General features: G+C 42.3%; 1 protein-coding gene and 1 long non-coding RNA gene across 6 annotated transcripts in view; one reads left to right on the forward strand and one right to left on the reverse strand.

The window, feature by feature from the left end:
• Positions 1-12887: 12887 nt before the first annotated feature.
• On the reverse strand, positions 12888-13832 carry LOC307020405. The gene is made up of 2 exons (XR_013802878.1): positions 13724-13832; positions 12888-13201 (listed from the first exon to the last, which is right to left on the reverse strand). It is a non-coding gene; the product is annotated as an uncharacterized lncRNA (long non-coding RNA).
• A 1226-nt stretch (positions 13833-15058) lies between these two features.
• st3gal3a (ST3 beta-galactoside alpha-2,3-sialyltransferase 3a) overlaps positions 15059-25400 on the forward strand; it is a 34449-nt gene continuing 24107 nt past the window's right edge. The window contains exons 1-5 of one of the 5 annotated variants that reach the window (XM_079689063.1): positions 15059-15129; positions 17170-17282; positions 18493-18644; positions 20236-20278; positions 20397-20489. In XM_079689063.1, the coding sequence (XP_079545189.1) occupies positions 18530-18644; positions 20236-20278; positions 20397-20489 (251 nt within the window). In that variant the 5' untranslated portion in view covers positions 15059-15129; positions 17170-17282; positions 18493-18529. Of the gene's footprint in view, positions 15130-16809; positions 17428-18492; positions 18645-20235; positions 20279-20396; positions 20490-25400 lie in introns of those variants that run through there. The other 4 variants (XM_079689060.1, XM_079689062.1, XM_079689061.1 and 1 more) reach the window with 4 other exon arrangements.

Here is a 25400-nt window from a genome sequence, read left to right on the forward strand (position 1 = left end):
TATACTGAAGAAATATGGTAGCGATCCCAGGGGGATCAGAAATGTAGAGCAGGAGATCATCTGCATATAAGGAAAGTTTATGTTCCTCTCCAGCTCGCACTCCTTTAAAATGTGCCTCAGAACGGAGTTTAACTGCCAAGGGCTCAATAGCTACTGCAAATAGGAGGGGAGATAGGGGGCAGCCCTGCCTTGTACCGCAGTGAAGTGGGAAATGATTTGATTTCTCTTTGTTGGTTTGTACTTGTGCCATCGGAGATGAATATAATAGTTTTATCCATGATATATAGTGTTCACCTAATCCTAATTTAGCAAGGGTATAACATAAATAATCCCATTCTACACGGTCAAAGGCTTTTTCGGCATCAAGGGATAGAACTACCTCAGGTTGAGGTGAGGGGGGAGTGTATAAGATTTGAAACAGTCTGCGTATATAAAAAAAAAACGTGCCTCCCTTTAATAAACCCAGTTTGATCCTGCGATATTATTGTTGGCAACTGTTTTTCCAGGCGTCTAGCAAGGCATTTGGATAATATTTTCAAATTAACCTTTCATAAAGAGATTGGGCGGTATGACGAAGGTTCTAATGGGTCTTTATTTGGTTTTAATAGTAAGGATATTTTAGCTTAATTTAAGGTTGGAGGTAAGGAACTGGATCTTAAGGATTCATCATACATTTATTTTAAAACGGGAGTAAGATTTTTTTCTAAAGATTCTATAAAATTCAACCGGGAAGCCATCTGGCCCGGGAGATTTGCCCGCTTGCATTGTTTTTATAGCTTCTTCAATTTCAGATATGGTAATTTGTTCATCGAGCTGCTTCCTAGCATCATCGCCTAAAGTGGGAAAATAAATGCCTTCAAAAAAAGTATCTAGCAGTTTTTCGTTCCTACAGGATTCGGATTCGTAAAGTCTATAGAAGTTCTTAAATGTTTGGTTGATTTCACCAGAATCATGGATCAGGTGGCCAGATTCATTTCTGATTTTGAGCTATTATTCGTGAGCAACCTGGTCTCACCAGAATGCGTGACTCCACCACGACTCCTTAACACTGCAGTGCGTGGTGGAGTCACGAACTCTGCTACATTTACGTGTCTGCACCACGCAAACAACTCCAATGTAAAGTGAATGAGGCTCCGTCGTGGTGCACACACACATCTCTACAACGTCCAGCAGAGTCTCGCATTCTGGTGAGACCAGGTTGGTCATGAGCTCTCTGAGCGCCGCAATTGGTGAGCAAGAATTTTGGATGCTCTTTCGCCCTGCTCATAAACCAATCCCTTGATTTTGAAATCATCTGTTCAGTCTGTCTAGTAAGAAGATTACATTCTGTCTGTCTGCCCAGGCTCACCCAGTTTTCTCATTGGCCCACCCTGAGAAAGCTTCGGTGTAATTTTTTATTTTTGTATTATTATTATTATAAAAAAATGTATTCACCCATTGAGAATATCCAAGAATTCAAAGTGAAATTCAAGTGAACAAATATCGAGTTGAATTAATGTTGTATGTGTTATCCTCTGAACCGAACTCATTTACGGTAAAAACTGATTGTTGGTTCCGGCGCGCGCCATAATAACGATAATAACGTGAGAGAAGAGAGCTTAGAATAAATAATTTTGGGGAAATGGGGCAACCCTGTCGAATAAAACGTAAAACCTTAAACCTAGGGCTCATTCCAGGGTTCAAAGATACAGAACTATAGATGTCCTAATTATGTTGCAGAAAGATAGGGCAGGGATGCAGATCATGGATGTATAATAGGCTCAGTGCACAAGATGGCGTCTATCAACTTCCGGTTAATTGAGTGTACGGTTGTAAACTTCCGGTCTACGGTGTGGAGTGGTTGAGCGGGTAGATAGCGATATACATATGATAGAGAGAGAGATAGATAGATAGAGAGAGAGAGAGCGAGAGGGAGAGAGATAGAGAGAGAGAGAGAGAGATAGATAGATAGATAGATAGATAGATAGATAGATAGATAAATAGATAGATACACTGAACAAAAATATAAATGCAACACTTTGGTTTTTGCTCCAGTTTTTCATAAGATGAACTCAAAGATCTAAAACATTTTCTATATACACAAAATAACCTTTTCTCTCAAATATTGTTCACAAATCTGAAAAAAATCTGTTAGAGTGAGCACTTCTCCTTTGCCGAGATAATCCATCCCACCTCACAGGTGTGGCATATCAAGATGCTGATTAGACAGCATGATTATTGCACAGGTGTGCCTTAGGCTGGCCACAATAAAAGGCCACTCTGAAACGTGCAGTTTAGCTTTATTGGGGGGGTCTGGGGGGGTCCGAAAACCCTAGGGTTAATCCCTAACCCTAACATGTCACCCATCTCCTTCGCATAGAGTTGATCAGGTTGTTGATTGTGGCCTGTGAAATGTTGTTCCACTCCTCTTCAATGGCTGTGCGAAGTTGCTGTATATTGGCAGGAACTGGAACACGCTGTCGTATACGCCGATCCAGAAAATCCCAAACATGCTCAATGGGTGACATGTTAGGGTTAGGGTTAGGCAGCGCCATATAGATAGAAGAGTTACGACAGCGGAAGTCCAAAAACGGTTATTGTCACGTGGTTCATGTAGACGAGGATCGTTCCCCGGAAGTTCATGGCGTGCAATGTGAATGCATTGATAACAGGAGATAGAACTACGATTTTTGGTAATTATTAGTGAATAAAGGTTTTGATTTGCAATATTTATACAACAAATGGATCTGTGTATGTATTTACATCAATATGTTTTAAAAAATCAAATAGAATTTGCTAATATTAAGTGATAATATTAGGATTAGTGTGAACAACTAGTTTACATGTTAGGCTAACAGTGCCTTGGTTAAAGAGCCTGTTGCTGTTTATTTATAGCTTTGAATTCTTTAAAACCAATATTATCTTCTTAAACTTGTATAGTAGTCAGGAGCATCACTTTCTAATGTTTATTGATATATTTAGAGGGAGGGGATCTAAAGGAATGCTTCAAAATTCAGATTAGATTCATTTCTACCATTTTCTTAAATTCATGGTAGTTTCAGTAATCCCATGGTAATTGAGGACACAAGTTATCTAAATGACTAATGTCATCTTTATGGCTTTCAGAAAAGACAGGAGACCGACAGGTGACTATCAAAGGACTAGCAGCAGCAGCAGCAGCAGCAGCAGCAGCATGATGATGATGATGATGTTAAATGTGTTGTTTTAGGAACATCCATTGCAAATACATGGAATTCAATAAACATTGAATAGCATATCATGCAGTTTGTCCGTGCCTTTTCCTCCGTGTTGTCCTGGTTTGCTGTGCTGCCTCCTAGTCGCCACCATGGTTTGCTGTGCTGCCTGGGGATGCTCAAATCGCTCCGAGAAAGGAGTACGAATGTACGGCTTCCCCACTGACACAGAGCGGAGTAAAAAATGGCTGGCTCAAGTCAGCAGGAGCAATTTCACGACCAACAGCAAAAAAATATGTGAGGTTATTATATACAAAGACTGCATTTGCACTTTTTCACAAAACGAAAACCACACCATTGGGAAAGCTTAATGTTTTGTTTAATACAAAAAAACAGGGAAAGGCTTGAAACACACTAAGAATTGAGACTCAGGGTGCAGGGTGAGGGTCTCAGTGCAGGTATTCAGGCTCCATTGAATCCCCCTCTGGTTCTTGTGCTGAAAGAGGGAGTAACCGACAGGAGAAAGGGTTATACACACCTATGTAGCACACCTATTGGATGGGAAATTGCCTTGGGGAGATAAGGTGTGGTCTTTGTTCCCAACTGAAGTTATGGAACTTTATTATTTGTGAGTTTAACAAAGTATGACAAATGGCATTAGTAACAGATGTGATATGAATTTCTATAAAGTTGTCTCACATTCTTGGTCATATTTTATATACAGTATGTAATGAGTATACTGTAACATGTCCAGTAAGTATAAAGTGTTTCCTAATACTGTGTATTCAACCACTATGGTATAGTGTATGGTACTATGGTATGGTATCCTAGCTTAATCTGTTATCTGTAAACGTTCCCTAAATCTACTAATTTAGGGATAATCCACTGACATCCTTTAATACACATGTTAATTTGAATCAGATGTACTGATAATATCCGCAATATAAATCTTTAAACTTCTTCTTACCTTTAAAAGTCCGTCACGAACGGTCTATTATGGTGCAACTCTACAGCTCTGCTAGCCTTGGCGCTAACTTCCGGGGAACGATTGAGAGGCTCCACGATCCGCCATTGCTGTAAAAAAGTGGTCCATTGGAGTGAACGGAGATGACCCCCCCAGACCCCTACAATAAAGCAAAACTGCACGTTTCAGAGTGGCCTTTTATTGTGGCCAGCCTAAGGCACACCTGTGCAATAATCATGCTGTCTAATCAGCATCTTGATATGCCACGCCTGTGAGGTGGGAGAAGGAGAAGTGCTCACTATCACTGATTTTTTCAGATTTGTGAACAATATTTGAGGGAAATGGTTATTTTGTGTATATAGAAAATGTTTTAGATCTTTGAGTTCATCTCATGAAAAATGGAAGCAAAAACAAAAGTGTTGCATTTATATTTTGGTTCAGTGTAGCAAGATATATATATATATATATATATAGATATACAATTATAATTAATACAAACTGTTAATGCCATGGTTCTCAGCAGGAAACCAATGGACTGTCCACTCTGTCCACTCCAGCTCAGAAACGCAGAGAGACTAACTTATGACAACACAAAATAAAACACGGGAGCGGTGGAGATGAGGAGGTGTCGGCGTTCTGGCCGTTTACTCGGAAGCCTTCAGTTGAAGCTGCTGGGAGTCCCTTCTACTTCTACTGAAGCCAGTCCCTAACTCCGGGGACTTCCGGCCGGGGATTTTGGGCGGCAGTATACGCCGTGAAGTTGTTTGCGGCCTGCCAGTAAACACAAAGCAGAAGAAGAAGAAGTGACGTCAGCGGCTTCATTTGCCTAATCCACCCCCAGGAACTAGTTTCCGGTGTGAACGCGATTTGTACTTAGTTCATGAGAACTAAAGAGTTCTCAGGAACCTTTGTGGGAAAAGTACTTGGTGTGAACGCGCCTATTGTCTGATTCTGTTCACCTGTCGCCCTTGTGTTTCTCCTCCCCTGCCTGGCTGTTTCACGTCTTGTGATTACCCCTCCCTATATTTAGTCTTGTCTCTTCCTGTGTTCAGTGTTGGTTCGTCGTTTGTCTGTGACTGTGTTCACCGGGGAGTGTTCTGATTGTCCGTGTTCCATATCCTTGAAATAAAGGTATTTTCAGTGTTATCTCAATTTGGGTCCTGCTTGCTTCACTCACCGTAACAGACCGAACCAACCAAGGATGGGCCCTGCAAATCCATTTGGTCCACGGAGCCTCCAAAGGCTCCTAAGAGAAGGAGTCGCAAGTCCAGGCTAGCAGCCCGAGCCCCAAGAGCCATGGTTCCGGCCCCTGTTCTGGCCCCAGCAGCCATGGCTCCAGCCTCAGTTCTGGCCCAAGCAGCCTTGGTTCCGGCCCCAGTTCTGGCCCCAGCAGCCATGGTTCCGGCCCCAGTTCTGGCCCCGGCGGTCATGGTTCCAGCCTCAGTCCTGGCCCCAGCAGCCATGGTTCCGGCCCCAGTTCTGGCCCCAGCAGCCATGGTTCCAGCCCCAGTTCTGGCCCCAGCAGCCATGGTTCCAGACCCAGTTCTGGCCCCAGCAGCCTTGGTTCCGGCCCTGGTTCCGGCCCCAGCAGCCATGGTCCCTTCTCTAGTACCTTCTCTAGTCCCTATCAATTCCCTTCTCCAGTCCCTTCCCTAGTCCCTTCTCTAGTCCCTTCTCTAGTCCCATCTCTAGTCCCTTCTCTAGTCCCCTCTCTAGTCCCTCCTCTGGTCCCTTCTCTAGTCCCATCTCAAGTCACCTCTCTGGTCCCTTCCCTAGTCCCTTCCCAAGTCCCTTCTCTAGTCCCTTCTCTAGTCCCTTCCCTAGTCCCTTCTCTAGTCCCTTCTCTAGCCCCCATCCGCCGACTATTCTTCCGCTGGGGGTCCTGCCAACCCTATGTCCTGTCCCGTTGGGGGTCCCACCGACTACTCTTCTGCCGGGGGTCCTGCCAACCCTATGTCCTGTGCCGTTGGATGTCCCGCCGACTACTCTCCTGCGGGGGGTCCTGCCAACCCTATGTCCTGTCCCGTTGGGGGTCCCGCCGACTACTCTTCTGCCAGGGGTCCTACCAACCCGATGTCCTGTGCCGTTGGAGGTTCCACTGGGGGTCCTGCCAACTCTATGTCCTGTCCCGTTGGGGGTCCCGCCGACTACTCTCCTGCTGGGGGTCCTGCCAATCCTGTGTCCTGTCCCGTTGGGGGTCCCGCCGACTACTCTCCTGCCGGGGGTCCTGCCAACCCTGTGTTCTGTGCCGTTGGAGGTTCCGCTGGGGGTCCTGCCAGCTCCATGTCCTGTCCCGTTGGCGGTCCCGCCGACTACTCTTCTGCTGGGGGTCCTGCCGACCTTATGTCCTGTGCCGTTGGAGGTCTCGCCGACTACTCTCTTGCCGGGGGTCCTGCCAACCCTATGTCCTTTCCCGTTGGGGGTCCCGCCGACTACTCTTCTGCCGGGGGTCCTGCCAACCCTGTGTCCTGTGCCGTTGGAGGTCCCACCGACTGCTCTCCTGCCGGGGGTTCTGCCAACTCCATGTCCTGTCCTGTTGGGGGCCCCGCCGACTACTCTTCTGCTGGGGGTCCTGCCAACCCTGTGTCCTGTGCCGTTGGGGGTCCCGCCAACTACTCTTCGGCCGGGAGTCCTGCCAACCCTGTGTCCTGTGCCTCTGGGGGTCCCGCCAACAACTCTTCTGCCGGGGGTCCTGCCAACCCCTTGTCCTGTTCCGTTGGAGGCCCCGCCATCACCTGTCTCGCCGGGGGTCCCGCCAACTCCTGGTCCTCTTCCGTGGGGGATCCTGCCAAAGCCTGTCCCACCGGCTCCGGTTCCTGTTCGGCCGACGGGGCTGTCTGGTCTTCGCCCTCGAGCCCGGCCCCCTGAGAGCCGTGGTCTTCGCCCTCAAGCCCGGCCCCCTGAGATCCGCGGTCTTCGCCCTCGAGCCCGACCCCCTGAGTGCCGCGGTCTTCGCCCTCGAACCCAGCCCCCTAACTTTCCCGGCCGCGGTCCTCGCCCTCGGGCCCTGCCCCCTGACTCTTCCTGCCGCTGCCTTTGCCCTCATGCTCGGCCCCCTGAGTTTGCCCGCTGTGGCCTTCTATCCTCCATGGACTCTGCCTTGCCCCCGGGCCGTCCGCCCGAGATCCCTTCCGGGTCCTCCGCTGTGCTCTTGGGTTGTCAGCCCAAAACCCGTTCTCCAGACCCCCTCCACCCACCCTGGTGGCCCTAGTGCCAGTTGAGGTGGTTCGGGCACCTAGTAAGGATACCACCTGGGCGCCTCCCTAGGGAGGTGTTCCAGGCACGTCCAGCTGGAAAGAGAACAAGGGGTAGACCTAGGACCAGGTGGAGGGATAATATATCTTCGCTGGCCTGGGAGCACCTTGGGATCCCCCAGTCAGAGCTGGTTGATGTGGCCAGGGAAAAGAAAGTTTGGGGCTCTCTGCTGGAACTGCTACCCCCGCGACCCGACCACGGATAAGCGGGAGAAGACGGATGGATGGATGGACAACTGTTAATTTGATTAGAGCTTTGACATATGTATCTTTATTTATATATGTATAGGCTATGAGTACTTCCCCGGGCGATATCATATGGTATAGCGAATGAATCAAACTGGGTCAAAACGTGTTGTGCCCACATGCAAAGGTTCTACGCTCTGGCTTATCCCTGCGTGGTATTATATAGGCTAGTAATAGCAAACAGCTACGTTCAACTCCTTTAATGGTATATTGCAAGTGCAATAAGAAGCTACAGGGACGTTAATCTAGTTCGATAATATTAACTTTATTTAATACAGCATTTACGGTACAAGATTTACATCATACAGCCCATGTATTATAATATTTTACAATTGATGAATTACAGCAAACATGTGCAATATATCCATTATTACAGCTCCGTGGGCTCACTGGCAGTAAGGCGATATGACAATTGAGCGGCCCGACCAAGCGAGGATCGAAGCAGAGGCAGAGAATTCAAATATACAACCCGGTGTGGGCATTTATTACCTCATGAACATATGACACAGTCTCAATCTGCTGCCCACGTGAACACAGTCACCAGCCACCACAAGGATCTCACCCACTCCTCTCCGCCCAACAAGAAAACAGCACCTAAATACACACACAGACTAACAATACACAGGTCAGGGGGGAGCAATTAGACACAGGTGGGGGGGGGAGGAGACAACACAGGGCACCAGGTGCACACAATCCAGCAACAGACATGGGGAAAGGGGAACACTTTTCAGAATAAAACCAGGAAACAGAGAAAGACAAACTAGTTACATAAATTACATATATTCCTGTTGCGTGAGACATTATATTCAGCAGAAGTCTCCACGTTTGCAGTCAACCAAAGTAGCTTGTAAGTATGCTAATGGAGAGAAAAAACACACGACCACATCGCTCAGAGTTTGGCCTGGAGTACGGACCGTTTATTGTATCTGCGCATGCTCATTAGCAACACCACGTTTCAGGCACATTCTGATGATGTCATACACATGAACTGAAACATGACTTTGTTATTATACCTGTGCAATGTTGTTCGTGCTATATGACCCGTAACGGAGGCCGAGTTCTATGGGCCCAGAGATCAACTCCGTTACATGCATCCATCGGTAAAGGTAAAACGCATGTAGTACTGAAAACGTAACATGAACGTGCCAGGCGGCGCGGTCCCGTGGGTTGAATGCGCGTTCATAATGCAGAGGAAAATAACTCTGAGAATGACGTTATTAACACATTTTACAACTTGAGGACCGAATGTTTTTAATCAGGGCTATACAAACGTTCATACTAGGTAGTTTATTTAGTTTAAAAAAATTATCCAACGATTTACAGACCACTCTTTCCCAATGTAAGTCAATGGGAAAAACTGTTTCCGGGCCCAGCAACCTAACGGGAGTGTAGTAATGCCGTTTGGCCACAACGAATATTTTCCTCAGAGTCCGGCGCACTTCCTGGGGGCTTTATGCAGATCGGGTAGTGACCAAGCGGCAAACCCTGGGGAAGAGCCGGGAGGCCAATACGGAAAACAGAAATAAACATGTTTACATCGTGGTTCAAAAAAACATATTCTCTGTAGTTAGATCCCCCCTTCATGAATATGGATTGGGGGGGTGAATCTTTTCTCAACTCATCTGTTTAATTAATATTAAGCCTTAAAGAGCCTGTGACACGAGTTTCCCCCATCATCCAAACCCATCAATTCGAGTAAATATTGTCCCCTTGAAAACCGTTTCTCAACTGATTTTGGATATTTGTACTTTGATAACCATTAATCTGCCCTTCAATGTTGACAATTTTCTGGATCTTCTCGGGGATTCTTCAAGTCCCGCCAAATTATGTGTGACGTCATTGCGGGCACAGCGCTCCAGCTGCACCGTTCAGGATCCAAGCATCTGCATGTAAACGCACGATGGCGCACAAAGCAGCAAGCTCAGACAACGATGACAGTTTAATTTTGAACGTGTCTGAGAGCTCATATGAGGCTGAAGGATCGGTTTATGTTGTATCTGTTAGAAGTTTGGTCATGTAGCCAGTGGTGGACTGGGACTAAAAATCATCCCGGGACTCTCGACCGGCCCACTTCGGTACCGCTAGTAAATTGTCAACGGGGGGAGTGGGGGATGTGCTAGTGACTTATCCGACCGGGCCACTTTGGTACCGGCCCATCGGGATTCATCCCGATGGCCAGTCCGCCACTGCACCCAGCCCAGCCCATGTAAACTGCACGGGGGGAGCCTCGCTGCGGGGAAACGGTGGACCTAGTGTCCCGATCGGAGTCGGAATAATAATAATAATAATAATCCGTGCATTTTATCCATTAATTTCCCCAACATTGTGGTAAAAAAAAAACACACATTTAATCCATGTCAGTGTACTACAACTACAAAAAGCATCGGTTTGTTTTCTCATCAGGAAATGCAGACCGGCTCAAAAAAACGATTTTTAAATCATCATCCTCACGATCATTTAATGTATCATATGTTCGCCGAATTGACATGAAAGCACTAATAAATGTAGTTTCATCCACTTGAGTTTACAACTACAAAAATAATCGATTTGTTTTTATATCACATCCGACGGGAGGAAATTCAGCAGCTCTCACTACCGATTTTTAATCCTGATGTAATCATCATCTTCACCACGATCATTTATGTTTATGTTCGCCGAATTTACATGAAAGCACTGACAAATATGAATATACTGTAGTCAACTTCATTAAAACGTTATTAACGTGCCTAAACTCAGTAATTCACAATTTCTACGCATGACAACACACTTTGTCCGCGTTTGGTTCTCTCGCCGCACAGAAAAGCGTTCCCGCATTGACGTCGCTTCCCCCAAAACTACAAAATGAGTGGAAGGAATTTCCCCGCGATGTTCGAAATTATTGATATTTATCGGAACGGTATAGCACCTTCTTTTTTAAACTGACGATTCAAGATTACTAGTAGCCCAATATTTCATTGCACAACAGTTGTTGGGAGGCTGTCAGTGTCACAGGCTCTTTAAAGTTATGCATATATTAGGGCGTGGTCACATTGAGTGACAGCTCCGTTCAATCACTGCTGCTGCTAGCTTCTTGTCTCTCTGCTAGCTGCTCCGTAAAGCTAGCTACAGGGACTCTGCCTGCTCAGTTCATCCAGGGAACACAACTTGATCCGGCCGTGGTTGTTTGTTCTTCATGCTTATATATCGGACTATTGTGACTCGCTGTGCGGTTAAAACAGACGGTGCATTAATGCGGTTTTGCGGTAAGTGAAATTTGAGTACTTTATTTATTTGTTAATGATTTTAATCAGCTACGTAATGAATGTTAAGGCTTGGGTTAGCGTGTAAGCGAGTGGTAGCTACATCGGTACTAACGATGCTAATAGTAGCCTCCAAGTTAAAATCATAGACTATATATAAAGGTTAAAACGAAATAGACAAGTGTTAAGCGTTAAGTGGGATAATACTGTACAACAAACAGCTTCTGTTTGAGGTTGATAAAATAAGGTCATCTTTGTAACTTAGAGAGATATTTTATTATGTAGGTAGGAACTGTATGCATCGCTAAGGTTAATTTAAAGGTGACCTATCATGCAAAATGCACTTTTGTACGTCTTTTATACATGAATATGGTGTTCCAGGGAACTCACCAAGTGTCAGAAAACACAACCCTCTCTATTTTCCTCCATACCCAAATCTCTTAAAAAGGGGCTGCAGCGGATCTGATACAGACTGATCCAGATTTGAACACTTCTGTGACGTCACAGAAGTGGCGCTACGGCTATTGGGCCAACTCTACCAATCAGGAGGAGACAGCCAGGGACATTGCCGTTCGAAAGCGCTGGAGACGCTTTAGTACATATTTCAGGCCACCAGATGGTGCTGTTCTCACAGCATCAGCCCATGCAAAGACAGTGTTAAATTGAGCGAAATGAGGAATGGCTAATATGCATGATCTGTTTGGTATTTTGAAAAATATATATTATATATATTTAAAAAAATAGATATTACAATATGGTTGGTTGATCTGGAGTTCATTATTGAGCTTACATGTTAACGTCCCAGTCATCTGAAGAACGAACCCAAACCTTGTTGTTTTTATTAATTGCTTGACCAAATGGGTATCAAATAAACAGCAAGCATTGGTAACACAACTTCCAAAGTTACAGTAAAATAAAAAGGACCCTGACTCGGACAATACACAATCCAACATGTTCAACAGAAGAGAATCAGTTATATTGTTTGTACACATGGTACTTTACATATATACATATCTGTTTGTTTAAGGTGTCCAGGTGATGCAGACAGGCTGGACCAGAGAGTGAGAGACATAACTGGACTCCTCACAGCAGTGAACTTCAGCACAGGTATAAAGACTCTATTTTTCACACTGTACAAAGAATCAAGAAAGATATTGGTTTAAATGATGAAGTATTGACTTTAATACACTGATATACATTCCATTAAACAATACTAGATCACCTACACATCAGTTAAGTTGAGGGTTTTTTCCATGCAAAAAGTTACATTTAGATGTTAACAAGCAATATGATTTTGTCAGCTTTCTAATTTAATGTATTGAAGGCAAATATATTTAACACATAGTGAGAACTGCTACTATTTATCTCTCAATATTGTCTGTAAAAAACGTGGTAAAAGTTATTCTCTCAGTGAGACAACAGAGCAAGCTTTTACAGATGCACTACATTTTGATAACAGTTAAATATTATTTTGATAATAACATACATTTCAATGTGGATGAACTTCATACTGTTCATTCATAATCTGATTGTCTTTGTAGCTCGCTGTTGAAATAAAAAAAAAACATTACAATTACAAAATAATGATATCTTAAGCACCTAAACACACAAACACACCGCTTTCATAAATAACACACTTGTTCTGCAATAATATGTTTTATGTTTCCTGTAATTTTTGTTAGGAAAGGACATGCCTGAAAGACACAACATGTTCTCCTTCTCTGAGGGTCAAGAAGAACATCCAAGAGGAAAATTAAAAGCTATGCTATGAGATTTTAAGACCAGTACACTAAGAAACTACTTTTATTGTAAAAACAGTCAGCTGATCAAATGCACCTATTTCCACATCTACACTCCATCAGCTGATTACTTGTATTTGTCTCGCTTTATGAGCTTCACATCACTTGTGCCTTGTAACGCAGAGTTTGCAATGTCACAAATAAATGGGGCCAATCTTCAGTCAGATGTGAATGTGTAATCTAACATTTTCAGTAAGAATAATGGACAAAAGGAGTGCAAATGCAATTTATTGAAATGTGAACCAAAAGTTAATCAAATATCTTTTAAATAAAAAGCACAGAAGGTGTAAACCTATTAAATGTATAAGTAAACACATTTAGTCAAATAAAGTGAAAGACTAGGCCTGTGCAGTTGGTATCAGCTTTGCCCAGCATGGGCTCCTCCATCAGGCCTGGTCCTCCTCGCAGAGGAAAGACCCTCAGTCCTCTCCTGGCCAAACAAACAGACAGGACGTCCATCACACAGAGGTTTCTCCCTGAAGTCTCTGCAGCTTTCTGGACACCACGCTGTCTCAATCCGTCCACACTGAATATGAGAGGGGGAAAATGAAAATAATAAATGCTTTAGACAATAAGAAACATAAAGTTGACTGTTGAGTTGCTCAGTTTTTTTAGATGGTCAATACTATTACTGTATAACTAATATATCAGGTTAAGAGGCACATTCAAATAAAGATTGGTCTTTAAATACATGTTGTCTTTTGAATTGTTTGTCTAAAGTCAAGGATCTAGAACCGGTACTTAGTTTTAAAGATACAGTCTGGTTAATATGCTGTTTGGAGGAGGCCTCACAGGTAAGAACACTAACTAGCTACCATCACATGTACCTTAGCTTGACTTAAATGTATTAAACGTATAATTAAGTGATATCAAAATATAAATAACTAATGTCATGCAAATATATTCATATTTGCTTGATTCCAGTGTTGAATTTACCACAATTGCATACAAACGTTAAGGGATTTTAAGATTCTGAAGCATTATGCTAAAAACTCAATAACTTAGATTATTATTTATAGTTTTGTTGAATAGTTTCATGTCCGCTTACCTTAGAAACGTAAAATGCCACGGCAGTGTGCAGATGGGGAGCATGTTAGCTTAGCTTGGTAGCTTCAGCTAGCTCTGGAACTTTCAGCTCGGTGGCAGGAGTCCCCGCCTCGGCTCCGCCTCTTTGCCCTTATTTGGATCAGGCTGGAGTAGGCGGGAGTTGAACTCTGACGTCAGTGTCGAGCCGTTAGTGGCCGACTCCGCCTACTAAGGGCTTCTCGGCAACTCTGCAGAATCCTATGGGTGACGTCACGTACAGTCTAATCCCGCCTGCTCCAAATAAGGGCAAAGAGGCGGAGCCAAGGCGGGACCTGCTGCCTCCGAACTGGAAGTAAACAGAGCTAGCTCAGGCTAAGAAGCTAAGCTAACATGAAATACATGCATACCAAGTTACTGCTAACAGTGTAGTTCCCCTATATAAACGTTACATTCATAATCAAATGAGACAATCTGCAAGAGAATTAGCTATATTTTGTTATTCTTAATGCTTGTCATTCACACGTTAAGAAAAGACGGACTCCACCCCCCGGACCTAACGGAGCCGCAGTGGGCTAGCTCCGAGACGCCGGCTGGAGCGAGCCCCCTGCGGCTCCGTCAGCTCCGGCGGCCACCACTGTGATAATTGTGTCCCCTATTAACATTTGCTCCCGTTTAGCATTATGGGCGTCATAGCCATAGACTATAAAAGTCTTACCCAAGGCTGAATCATAAACTAAAATGTATATGTATGTATAAAGGGTTACGTCCTTAGCTGGCTAATAAGTAACAAGCTAAGCTACCAAGCACACAAACACCTGTGAACGGGACATGTATAATATTATAATTTTAGACTTCTTGGAAGTTCTGTTAGTACATTCAAGCGCACAGCACAACATTTTAATTGTCTGGTATTTGTAACAATATTCCCTAAAAGGCACAAACACGGCTAAAGCTAAAGGGTCAAGTACAGTAACTACAACTAACTAACGTTGTAGCCTCTACGGTTGTAGCCTAGCAGAGTGGACAAGTTGCTGTTAGCTGACAGTGAGGCATGTACATGTCAATCAAAGTGACCACGCCCTAATTTATGCAAAAGCTTTAAGGCTTAATATTAATTAAACAGATGAGTTGGGAAAAAATTCACCCCCCCAATCCATATTCATGAAGGGGGGATCTAACTATACAGAGAATATGGTTTTTTGAACCACGATGTAAACATGTTTATTTCTGCTGTAAAGTTGGGCATTTTAACATGGGGGTCTATGGAAATTGCTCCCTTCTGCAGACTGCTCCTACTGGCCACTAGATGAACTGCAGTTTGAGGCACTTCCGTATTAGCGTCTCGGCTCTTCCCCAGAGTTTGCCGCTTGGGCACAACACCGGCCCTGCAAATGGGTTCATTTCCTGATGGAACATGCGTCATTAAAGGTGGGGTAGGTAATTTTGGAGAAACCAGCTCGAGTGCGCTAGAATTTGAAAATACACAACCGGAAAAAATCTGCCACTTCCTTACAGAGCCCCTTCTCCAACACACACGAACATGACCAATAGGCGCTTTCACACCGCAGTAATTTTCCCACAAAGGTTCATGAGAACTTAGTTCATCAGAACTCTTTATTTCTGATGAACTAAGTACAGATCGCGTTCACACCGGAATAAGTCCCTGGGGGTGGATTAGGCAAATGAAGCCGCTGACGTCACTTCTTCTTCTGCTTTGGGTTTACTGGCAGGCCGCTAACAACTTCACAGGTATAGACAAGTTTACGCGCCAAAACACGGGTAGCGCCATGACACTACACAAATGCACTTCATTTCCGCCGGAAGTCTTTTGCACAGCGTCTGTCGGTGTAAACCGATGTAAACAGTCAGACGGGCACTGGTGTAAACACAGCGATTTCGATGCTAACAGTGATGCTAGCTTGGGAACACGATTCTACTTCTTTGACTGGAGATGGCGTTACTCTCCCCCACCCGAATTCAGTGCAAAACTGGGAGGATAACATGACGACGTGGCCCAGCATAAAACCAAAATAAACTGCCTTATTTAGGTCATGCCCACAGGAGCCAACAGTTGTCTGTTGTTTACATAATGCACAATTTACATGATCTCTTTATGCTGTGCAATATATCATATGTGCCTGTACTGTTTGAGTGAAAATAAAGTTTGATGTAATTTAATTTCATTATTGCACTGTTATTGCATTATTGCATTTCATATGTTCCTTAGAGTGCTACAATTTCTTTTAACACAGTTCATCATTCATATTAAGCTCATACTGTAGATAAATAACACTGAATGAATTAATTGTTGAGAGGAAACTAAAGAAATGGCTTCAACAAGAAAGATCACATGTTTAATCCTAACAGGTATTACAAATTAAAATATAAAAGCAGCCCACACAATTACATCACTATGAAAATATTCATATATAATATTAAAAAATACAATGCATGCAGTATTTGTTGTGTTTATCTGTATTTAATGAACAACATGGCTGGGTGCTGGGTGCTGGTTTGTGGTCGTAGCACTCTCTATCTAACCACTCGTTCAGGTGCTTTCTCGAGTGATTGCAACCAACTACCGCACACGTAGTTCCCGAACCACTTTTCTTCATGTTGTAATTGTTATATCCTCTTTGTCTCTGCGATATCAGTGCTTTGTCGGCACAACGGAGCTAGCTCGCAAAACAAACCCAGTCCGCCAAAACGGAAGTGCATTGCATCGAAGGGAGGAGTTCAGGATGTAGAGCGGAAACGGCTCAATAACTTGTGTATACTGCCGGCTAAAATCCTCGGCCGGAAGTCCCCGGAGTTGGGTACTGGCTTCAGTAGAAGCTGCTGGGACTCCCAGCAGCTTCTACTGAAGCCTTCCGAGTAAATCGCCAGAACGCCAACACCTCCTCATCTCCACCGCTCCCATGTTTTACTTTGTGTTGCCATAAGTTAGTCTCTCTGCGTTTCTGCACTGGGCTAATGCTAATGCTACAAATGCTAATGCTAGAATAATATAATGGTGGCTTCACAACACTTTTTTTGAGTTTTAAGGGGCGTGGTTTGCAATCCGCCCAGCCAATCAGAAATATAGCTCTTTTCTCACAAGAGAGCCGCATGAGAGTCCCTGCTAGAGAGCAGGGACGGAAAAGGGGGTAAAAAGGTTCTCATTAACTCATTTTAGTTTCGGCTCTTTTTGGTGTGAACGCGACATTTCGGAACCATATCGGAACTAAAGGGGGAAAAGTACTCCCGTGTGAACGCGGCTATTGAGGGCACGAGATTCCATACTTTACAGTAGGCTACTACGGCTTCCACAGATGACATTTTTTATGGATTTTTTTTATCAAAGCACTTAAGATATTCATTGCTATCGGGATGCTTAGAGCATTCCATGGAATATAACAAAAAGTGTATCTTGAGCTGGTTTCTCAAACTTACCTACCCCACCTTTAAATAGCAGATTTTTGTGTCAAGTTTGGCTTGCAGTTGTCTCCGTACAGAGGTTGGACCAATCGGGTAGCCCCGCTGAGCACCGTGCCTGGAGCCCTCACTGAGGGGACTGGGACACACATTCTGCTGCCCCACAAGTGTGTTGGTAAAAAGCAAGACGTGTAATGAGTATTGGAATGTTTTCACATACCGTTAATGCTGACCTATGCATATGGGCAGCTTGGTGCCACAGACGGCGGTAGGAAGCACCGACGGATTTGAGGTCAACTTGAAAACATAACGGTAACGTTATCTGCTCGGCAGGAGTCACTGAATGGCTTGCCTGCTAGCGTAGCAAGCTAACGTCAGTCATGCCTATTTGTTTTATATTTCTGTTACATTCATTCAATGTTAAGGATATTCCTCCCGTCATATTCATGTCTTGAATGGCAGCGCGTTTTACATCTGTTACCATCTGCCAGCGGAGTAGAGCTGGTCTTTACTGAAGCTAACATGCTATCATTATTGTACAGCATGAGCTATGTTAGCTGTTAGCTGCAATAATATGCATCCTTCTGTAGTCCCCGTCATTATTTTCCACAGTTTATACATTGTTAATTGTTCAGTGTAAATTAACTGACCTCACGTTATTGGTTAAAATCATACCCCTTAGCGACTAAATGCCCCCTTAAGCCGTGTGTGTCAGTGTGTATATTTGTTCAATATAACACATCACAACAAATGCACTATGCCCTCTCATGAAAATGGTCACGTCCAAAAAACTGTCCTTAAAGTAGTGTATCATAAAAAATAATATTAATTATCTTGGTTAGGTTTAGGGGTTAAATATTGAGGCCCACAGTTTTAATGTCTGAAATAGATGGAGTACAATTTTACCAAAATGTTTGAAATGCTGTTTCATGTCATTGAAAACAAATATATTTAATTGTCATGGTAGACAAAATTAAAACATACAGCTCCGGAGAAATACAGACTACAACAACATTATAATTGTATTAAAATCCATCAATATTGCTTTCTAAACTATTCCGAAGTTAAATGCTAATTTGTATTGTGGGGTTCAGAAATGAATATAAACTTGTTTTCTTTGCATTGTTTAAAGTCTGAAACCACTACCTATTTGTCGTTATTTGACCACCTGTTATTTTCTGTAAATATAATCTTTATATCTCGTTGAAAACAAAAATCACTTTACTCAACTACATACCTATAAATAAAAAAAAAAATGGGTCTCTTACATTTTCCAGAGTTATGTGTGGTGTCTCAGTGTCTGTGGTCAATTGTTTGAAATAATAATAGGCTGTGTGTGAGACCTGAACTAACCAGTTGTATTTCCTCTCCATACAGCCACCAGTGTGGGATGGACCATGTATGCTAAGTGGAGATGAGAATGAAACCCACCCGCAACCTCTTCCTGGGCCTGTGCTCCATGCTGGCCCTGGGATTCCTCTACTACTCGTCTGGGAGGATCAGTATGAAAGGCTGGGGCCACAATTCATGTGAGTCTTCCTAGGACTTCATATCTCTGTGTTTTTAAGCTGAATGTCCAAACATTAAACTAATTTAGGTATTTCAAATGAAGTGGGATAAATGTTCATTTGTAAGAAGAAGCCATGTGTGAGATTCACAAACCTATTAAAAAAACATATCATGTTAAGCTATGATTGGAAAAAATAACATATTTATGGGGAAATCTTAATGCCGAACGAATGGACGTTGCTTCGTGTGACGTTGCAGAGGAAAGGACGTCTCATTTCTCTAAGAGCACATTTACTTATTTTCTCTCCCCTCGCATTATTTCCCAGTTTATTTCCATGCATCCCGCTGTGAGGGACTATACTGCGTTCAGATCGAATGCGATGCAAATATTCGCTTCGCTCTAATCGCTCGAGTTTTACCGCGGCTGCCAGCTGTGTTTACTCGCATCATTCAAACAAGACGCGCTGGCTCGGGAGCTACAACTACAACAAAATGAACATATTTTACCGTGATTAAATTGTAATACACGTTTCTAAAGGATGCCGAAGTAACAACATACTGATACCTGTTAGTAAAAACCATGAATTAATGCTTGACAAGTCTGCAGACAAGACGGCAGGCGAAAAAATATAAATCTATTCTAGTAGACCTCAACAATGGAATTATGATCAGTGGAAATGGCCATGACATGGGACCTTTAAGGAACCTATGCAAGTGAGGGAATCTCAGAGACTTGGAATGCACCCCCAGAGACACAGACAGGAGAATACAGGAGAAAAGTGGAAGGGAAAACATAAAAAATCTAAAGCAAGTAACTAGAGATACATCGCTGTCCGTGACAAGGACTGGGTGATGTTACTTAAAGGACCAGTCTGTAGGATATATTTGCAGAAAGGGAATGAATTATATGAAGTTTTCATTAGTAAACTTGGAGCTAAATCTTGATTTCCAACCACAATAAAATACTTTTTGAATATCACATGCATATAAACATGTTTTAGATAAGGCCAATCTTTTTGGCTATTGTGATCATTTTCTGGTTCTGAGTACACAACTGAAACGGTTGTAAAAGAGTTTAAAAATAACAAATGTATGGAAACTAAACAGGTGAAAAAGAGTGAAGCATCAATCAATGATCATGGTGTCTCAATGGTAGGCATTAGAATTGGAGGTCAGATTTTCAGTCACCAATGTTTACAACACCTTGCAAATCTTTAAAGAAAATAAAAGAACAGCAGAGGGCGATACTGTGTCATCTGGATATCTATCTACTATCTGTTAAGAGCTGGTCTCAATCATTTATGTACATTTTATGATTTGGACAAATAAAGCCTCTAAAAACAGGCAAAATAAAGGGTGAAAATACAAGATCTATTTTTTACACTTTCCATGTTTCAGTACCTTTTGTCTTGTCACTGCTGAGAGCTGTAAATATCGTAACCCACATGTATCAAATCAAATAACAATACTGTATGTAGTTAGTGTTACATTTTGTCAGGGTTTCCTTTTAACAAATTAAATATGTCAATGTCATACAAAAGAACTATTTTTTTTAATACATGTTTTGCATTGTATTGAATTCCATCCTATTAACCTAATTTCTTTGTCTAGTGTATGACAAACAAGGGTTCCTTCTGAAGCTGGATGGCAGTCTGTGAGTATACATTTTACTATTAATACACGCTTCCCTTCCCAAATCATTGCACTTGTTCTGTGTGTATAATTTGTGTGAGTTTTAATTATTGCCTTACTTTATTCCTCCATGTCTTTAGGCCGTTGGAGCTGGTGTACAAGTACGGCAATCTCAGTGAGGGAGCCTGTAAGCCTGGCTATGCAGCTGCTAAGATGACAGCCATCTATCCAAGGTAAGAACACTAACAATGTATGAAAGGGACCGAGCATTTTACACATCAACCATAATTGTTAGATAAGTTGTCACCCTAGTGTTGGCATTATAAACTCATGCAATCCCCGGTCCATCTTGGGTTCTTTTAGAGCAGGGCTGCCAAAAGTAGGGTCCATTCTATATAATACAGTGTTTGCCATGACTGTGGCCCTCCATTCAGTTTCAGCTTTGGCCCACAAAGGGAACAAAGGCTTAGGGTCAGGGCGTGCCTTATCTGAAGAATGGTTACCAGTGTTTCCCCTAGGTTTACTGCTTTGGGGGGGTGCTGCCTGAGTGGAGGATTTTGTAAATCCTCTAGAGCAGAGAGAGGAGATGTGGATTATTGTTATTGATTAATGCATCAGTGTTTCTTAGGGTCAAAAACACTAAACTCATAACTTAAAATGAAAGCGTTTAGTTTATTTAATAAAAGAGCACATGTTCAAAATGTGAAAAGTGACAGTAGATATAGATTATTTTTTGCAATTGGCAATTTGGCAATTTGGTATATATATTATTTTAATTGTAATTTTTTTTAAACACCTTGAATTTCAGGGGGGGCGCGGGGCTCCGTTGGCGGGGCGCAGCGCCCCTCCAAGACCATGGTAGGGGAAACACTGGTTATTTAGTCTATAAATATCCCTGCAAATGCATGATACAAACAGTGTAAGATACTGCACTTGTACTGTGTGGATACATCTCGACACTGGTTTGGGGTTATTGCTGCGATGATGTTCTAAGCTACAATTTATATTTCAATAAATGCACAATCTGAGTTTTTATATATATATTTTTTTGCCAATCATGTCAATGCCAAGGCCATTATTTTCATATCAATATACGACTGCCGTTATCCATTACAATCTAGCATTCAGGTGTGCAACAACAGTGACACAGCAGTTTATTATCTGAGTCACAGACCAGAAAATAAATCTAGAGAAAGTTTATTTTTGTGTAGAATACTGACTGCAGCAGCAAGTGGCAGTTTAGAAGTCACAGATGACCTGACCAATTGTCCCAAGGGTGGCCAAGAGACTCTAAGCCAGCAGTTTGCTGGTTCGATGACAGTCATAGTACTCTGCTTGTGATCACTTGTCACACACAATTTGTGAAGCTCAGAATAAACTGTTACACTGTTACCTTTTTATATGAAGAAATGTCAGGGTTCTAACCCCACCAGGGTCTTGTGTTTTCAATATAGGAATAGGAATGCATTCAGTGTTACCCTAGGTTTACTGTTTTGGGTGGGTGCTGCCTGAGCGGGGGGGGGAGAGAGAGGAGCTGTGGATTATTGTTATTGATTAATGCATCAGTGTTTCTTAGGGTAAAAAGCACTAAACTCACAACTTAAAATGAAAGCGTTTTATAGTATAGATATATATTAGTATATACTAGTATATTAGTATAGATATATATTATAATTAATTTTTTTAAACACCTTGAATTTCAGGGGGGCGCGGGGCTCCGTTGGCGGGGCGCAGCTCCCCTCCAAGACAATGGTAGGGGAAACACTGGCATTTATCCAAAGGAATACTATGCAGTGGAAGATTTGATGGTTGACATATCATTAATTATATAATAATTAAAATGTATGATATATTTCAATTTTGTGGGAAGACATAAACTGTAAAGATCCGTGTTAGTTGATCATTGGATTGTGTGTAATCTGAATCAATGGAGTAACAAGCTGGCTACATGAAGTAGAACTACAAATACAATGGTTTGCTCTGGTATTTGGGAAAGGGCTCTTACCATCTAAGCAGTGAGTCGATGCCACAGGAAACTGCAAGTAACTAAGTGAGTCCAATAAAAAAACTGATTACCTGAGGGGATTTTACTGTTAATGTATTATTCTTCCTCTTCTTTTTTCTGTAGGATGCTAACAGTTATAACTAAGTTTGACTCTTTGTTGTTAATATTAAGATAATATATGTTTTCTACTCATAAATCAATAGGTTTTATAGTGCTCTTTTCGTTGGAAGTTGCTTACCTTCCCTAATGGTAAGCTCTCTCAGCTCAGAGTGGTATGAAAGAGGAAAGATCCCATTTCTGCCTCTGCATTATTAAAAACCAAGGAGTCTCCACACCGTGAAAGCCCCTCATCTGCTTATGTTTTCTGCACTATGTATAAAAAAAAGTCAGAAGATTCAGTGGTCTAAATGGGCCCATGTGTGGTGCAGATCTATTTTTGTCCTCTTCTGCTCCCCTGGTGTCCCAGTGCGTGAGAAAACCTACGGCCGGTTCACTTATCCACTTACTTTCAGAGCACCAGAGACACGCAACCCTAGAACCCACCAGTTCCTTCAGACAGCAGCATTGATGAAGTTTCTTCACACAGTCCGAGCTGTAACATGTTAAAATAACACAGGAGGATTTTGATCGGAAGGAAGGAATGGTAAAATGCCCTGGGCCTCCTTGACCCCCTGCGTTCCTCCGCTGCTGCTAAAATTAACTCCGCTTCTTCCTTATTATTACCCGTTTGGGTTTCTTGACTGTATCTTGCACAGTTGTGAGACTATCATGAAAACAAAATATGCCCCTAAACATGTCAACATCGAGTGGAGTTAAAAAACTGTTCAACGCCAGATCTACGAGACTGTAGGTTTTGAACTATAAGTCATAAATGAGAGGGCACCAGTCTTTGGGCTTCTCATATGCACAGACAACATGGTGACTGAAAGCGACTGTGATAATCCAGAGGGGATATGTAATAAGTCAGTTCATTGTTGTATCGGAAGCAGAAATCCTTAATCTGTCCCGCAGCAGTGACATTTACAGTGTTGCAATAGCAAAGCTACTACAAATAAGTATTGAGGATAAGCGATGCAAACATCAGATTATCCCCAGCTACCAATTTCCTGAAGTTATGATTAATTAAATCCACATAGAAATAAGCATCAATACAGCATATGTAGAGCAGTGTGAGGGTCTGACGCCTTGTTTAAGGGCACCATGGTAGTGGTCAGGAAGCAAACAGCAACCTCTCCTGGTACCAGAGCCTTTGATTCCCAAGTTAAGTCTCAACAGACGAGCCACTGCTGCCAAACAACACAATATCTAAAAAACGATCTCTATATATTCCTATATTATCAAATGTAAACAGTTTTTATTACACAGAATTGTAACAGTTATGGAGAGTTAAAGAGTCTACAAATCCTTCACTCACAGCCATCAATCCAAGCTTTCAATGATGACACCTCACCAATTTTCATAGCATTTAATAACAAGTTAAAACCAAAGGACTCAGAAAAATTAACACTTGAACATACATAGAGATACAGCCATCCACAATATCCGCTTCAATTAAAAAAAAAAACAGATCTTTAAACGCGAATTTAAAACAACTGGCTGCCAGCAAACCCCTTACAATAAAGCCCTGAATTCAAATCCTTCGATGAAAAGATGTCTCCATTCAAGTAGAAGACTCATGTGCCGTCCCTACAGCAGACTATCACCTGGCCTACAGTGAGGTCGTACAATCGCAAGAAAAAAGAGGAATTCTGTCATACGAGGCAATTACAGCAGTACCATTCAATAGAAAGGTGGCGTTAGTTTGAGGACAGAAGGGTAGAATGCATCATTAGTTGCTGATTTCTTAACTATGTTGAAGTGTTTTCAGGTGTCTATCAATTATTTCGAAGACCTTCCAACATTGACTGATTAGCAGCTGTTTTGTGTTACCAAATCAGAGCTCATTTACAGTTCCTTATGTGATATTTCACATAAAGAAACAAGCTGCCAAAACCTGGAGGGGTTGACTCGGTTAAAGAAACATTTGTCTTCTGTTTTACCTCTTTCACAGCTAATGTTTGTGCACTTTGTGTACTTTTTGTAGGCCTGGTTTTTCAAAAATGGACTCGGTTAACATTTTTCGAAGTAAAAAACTAGCAGTTGTTTTTGATAATGATTTTTTTTCTTCTGATTATTTCTTTTCAGATAAATTTTGTTTTCCCAAATGGGAGACTTTTAAAAATGTGTTCAAATACATTGGCTCTCCTAACAGCCTAATCCCTCAAAGTGGAGACAGATGTGGAGATTAAATGAAGCACAACATGCTCAGGCAATAAAAAAAGACCCTTCAATGTATTATTTTTGTTTTACAAGCAAAGTGAAGCACAACTTCATTATAAAGGGAACTGTAGGTGGTAACCAGACAGTTGGACTATGTAGAGTGATTCATTTAGATGTTTCTATACATTTTTTCTGACAAACTACCAAAATCTTTAAAGAAATCTTAATTTAATGAAAAGTATAAATCAATTTCTAATGGACAATATTCTGATGCTAATCACGGCTGTGTCATTCAGCAAAAACAGCAGCCACCAAATCACCCTGATTAAATTAATGGGTGCCACCTGCATCCAAGTGACCCAATTCGGCAAACACATCCACTATACAACACCTTCTGTACTTCAACCATTTCAACAGACAAGTAAAATTCCCTAAAAAAATATATTTAAAAAAAAATGTTAATTCACCTTTTCCCCTATAATGTTTTTTTTACGGTATAGAGCTCAATTGATCCTTGGACTATTTGTATTTAGTCAACAGGACAGTCCTGCCCGGCTGCTAACAAAATCAATTGCTCTCTTCCTGCCGATTTCTACATAAATATCTACTGTACACTATTGCACATTATTGAGACATCATGAGTTCACTTTTTCTATTGTCCCTGCAGTGCCGTTACAACAAGAGCATTGGTTGTAACCCAATGCTAACTAACAACACCTGTCCTGAAAAGGTTTTGAAACAAAGTTTTAAAAAAAAGGAAAAGTATCCATATTGTTGTTATTGTTGTGGCAATGTTTTTCTTTTTTTGCTGCCTTATTGGTCTGCTTCCAAAGAGTGCATCAGAGCCACTGTTGCTCCACAGGCAGAGAGAAACAGTAGG

Source organism: Notothenia rossii (genome assembly GCF_949606895.1).
Source record: "Notothenia rossii genome assembly, chromosome: 1".
Classification (NCBI taxonomy): Eukaryota; Metazoa; Chordata; class Actinopteri; order Perciformes; family Nototheniidae; genus Notothenia; species Notothenia rossii.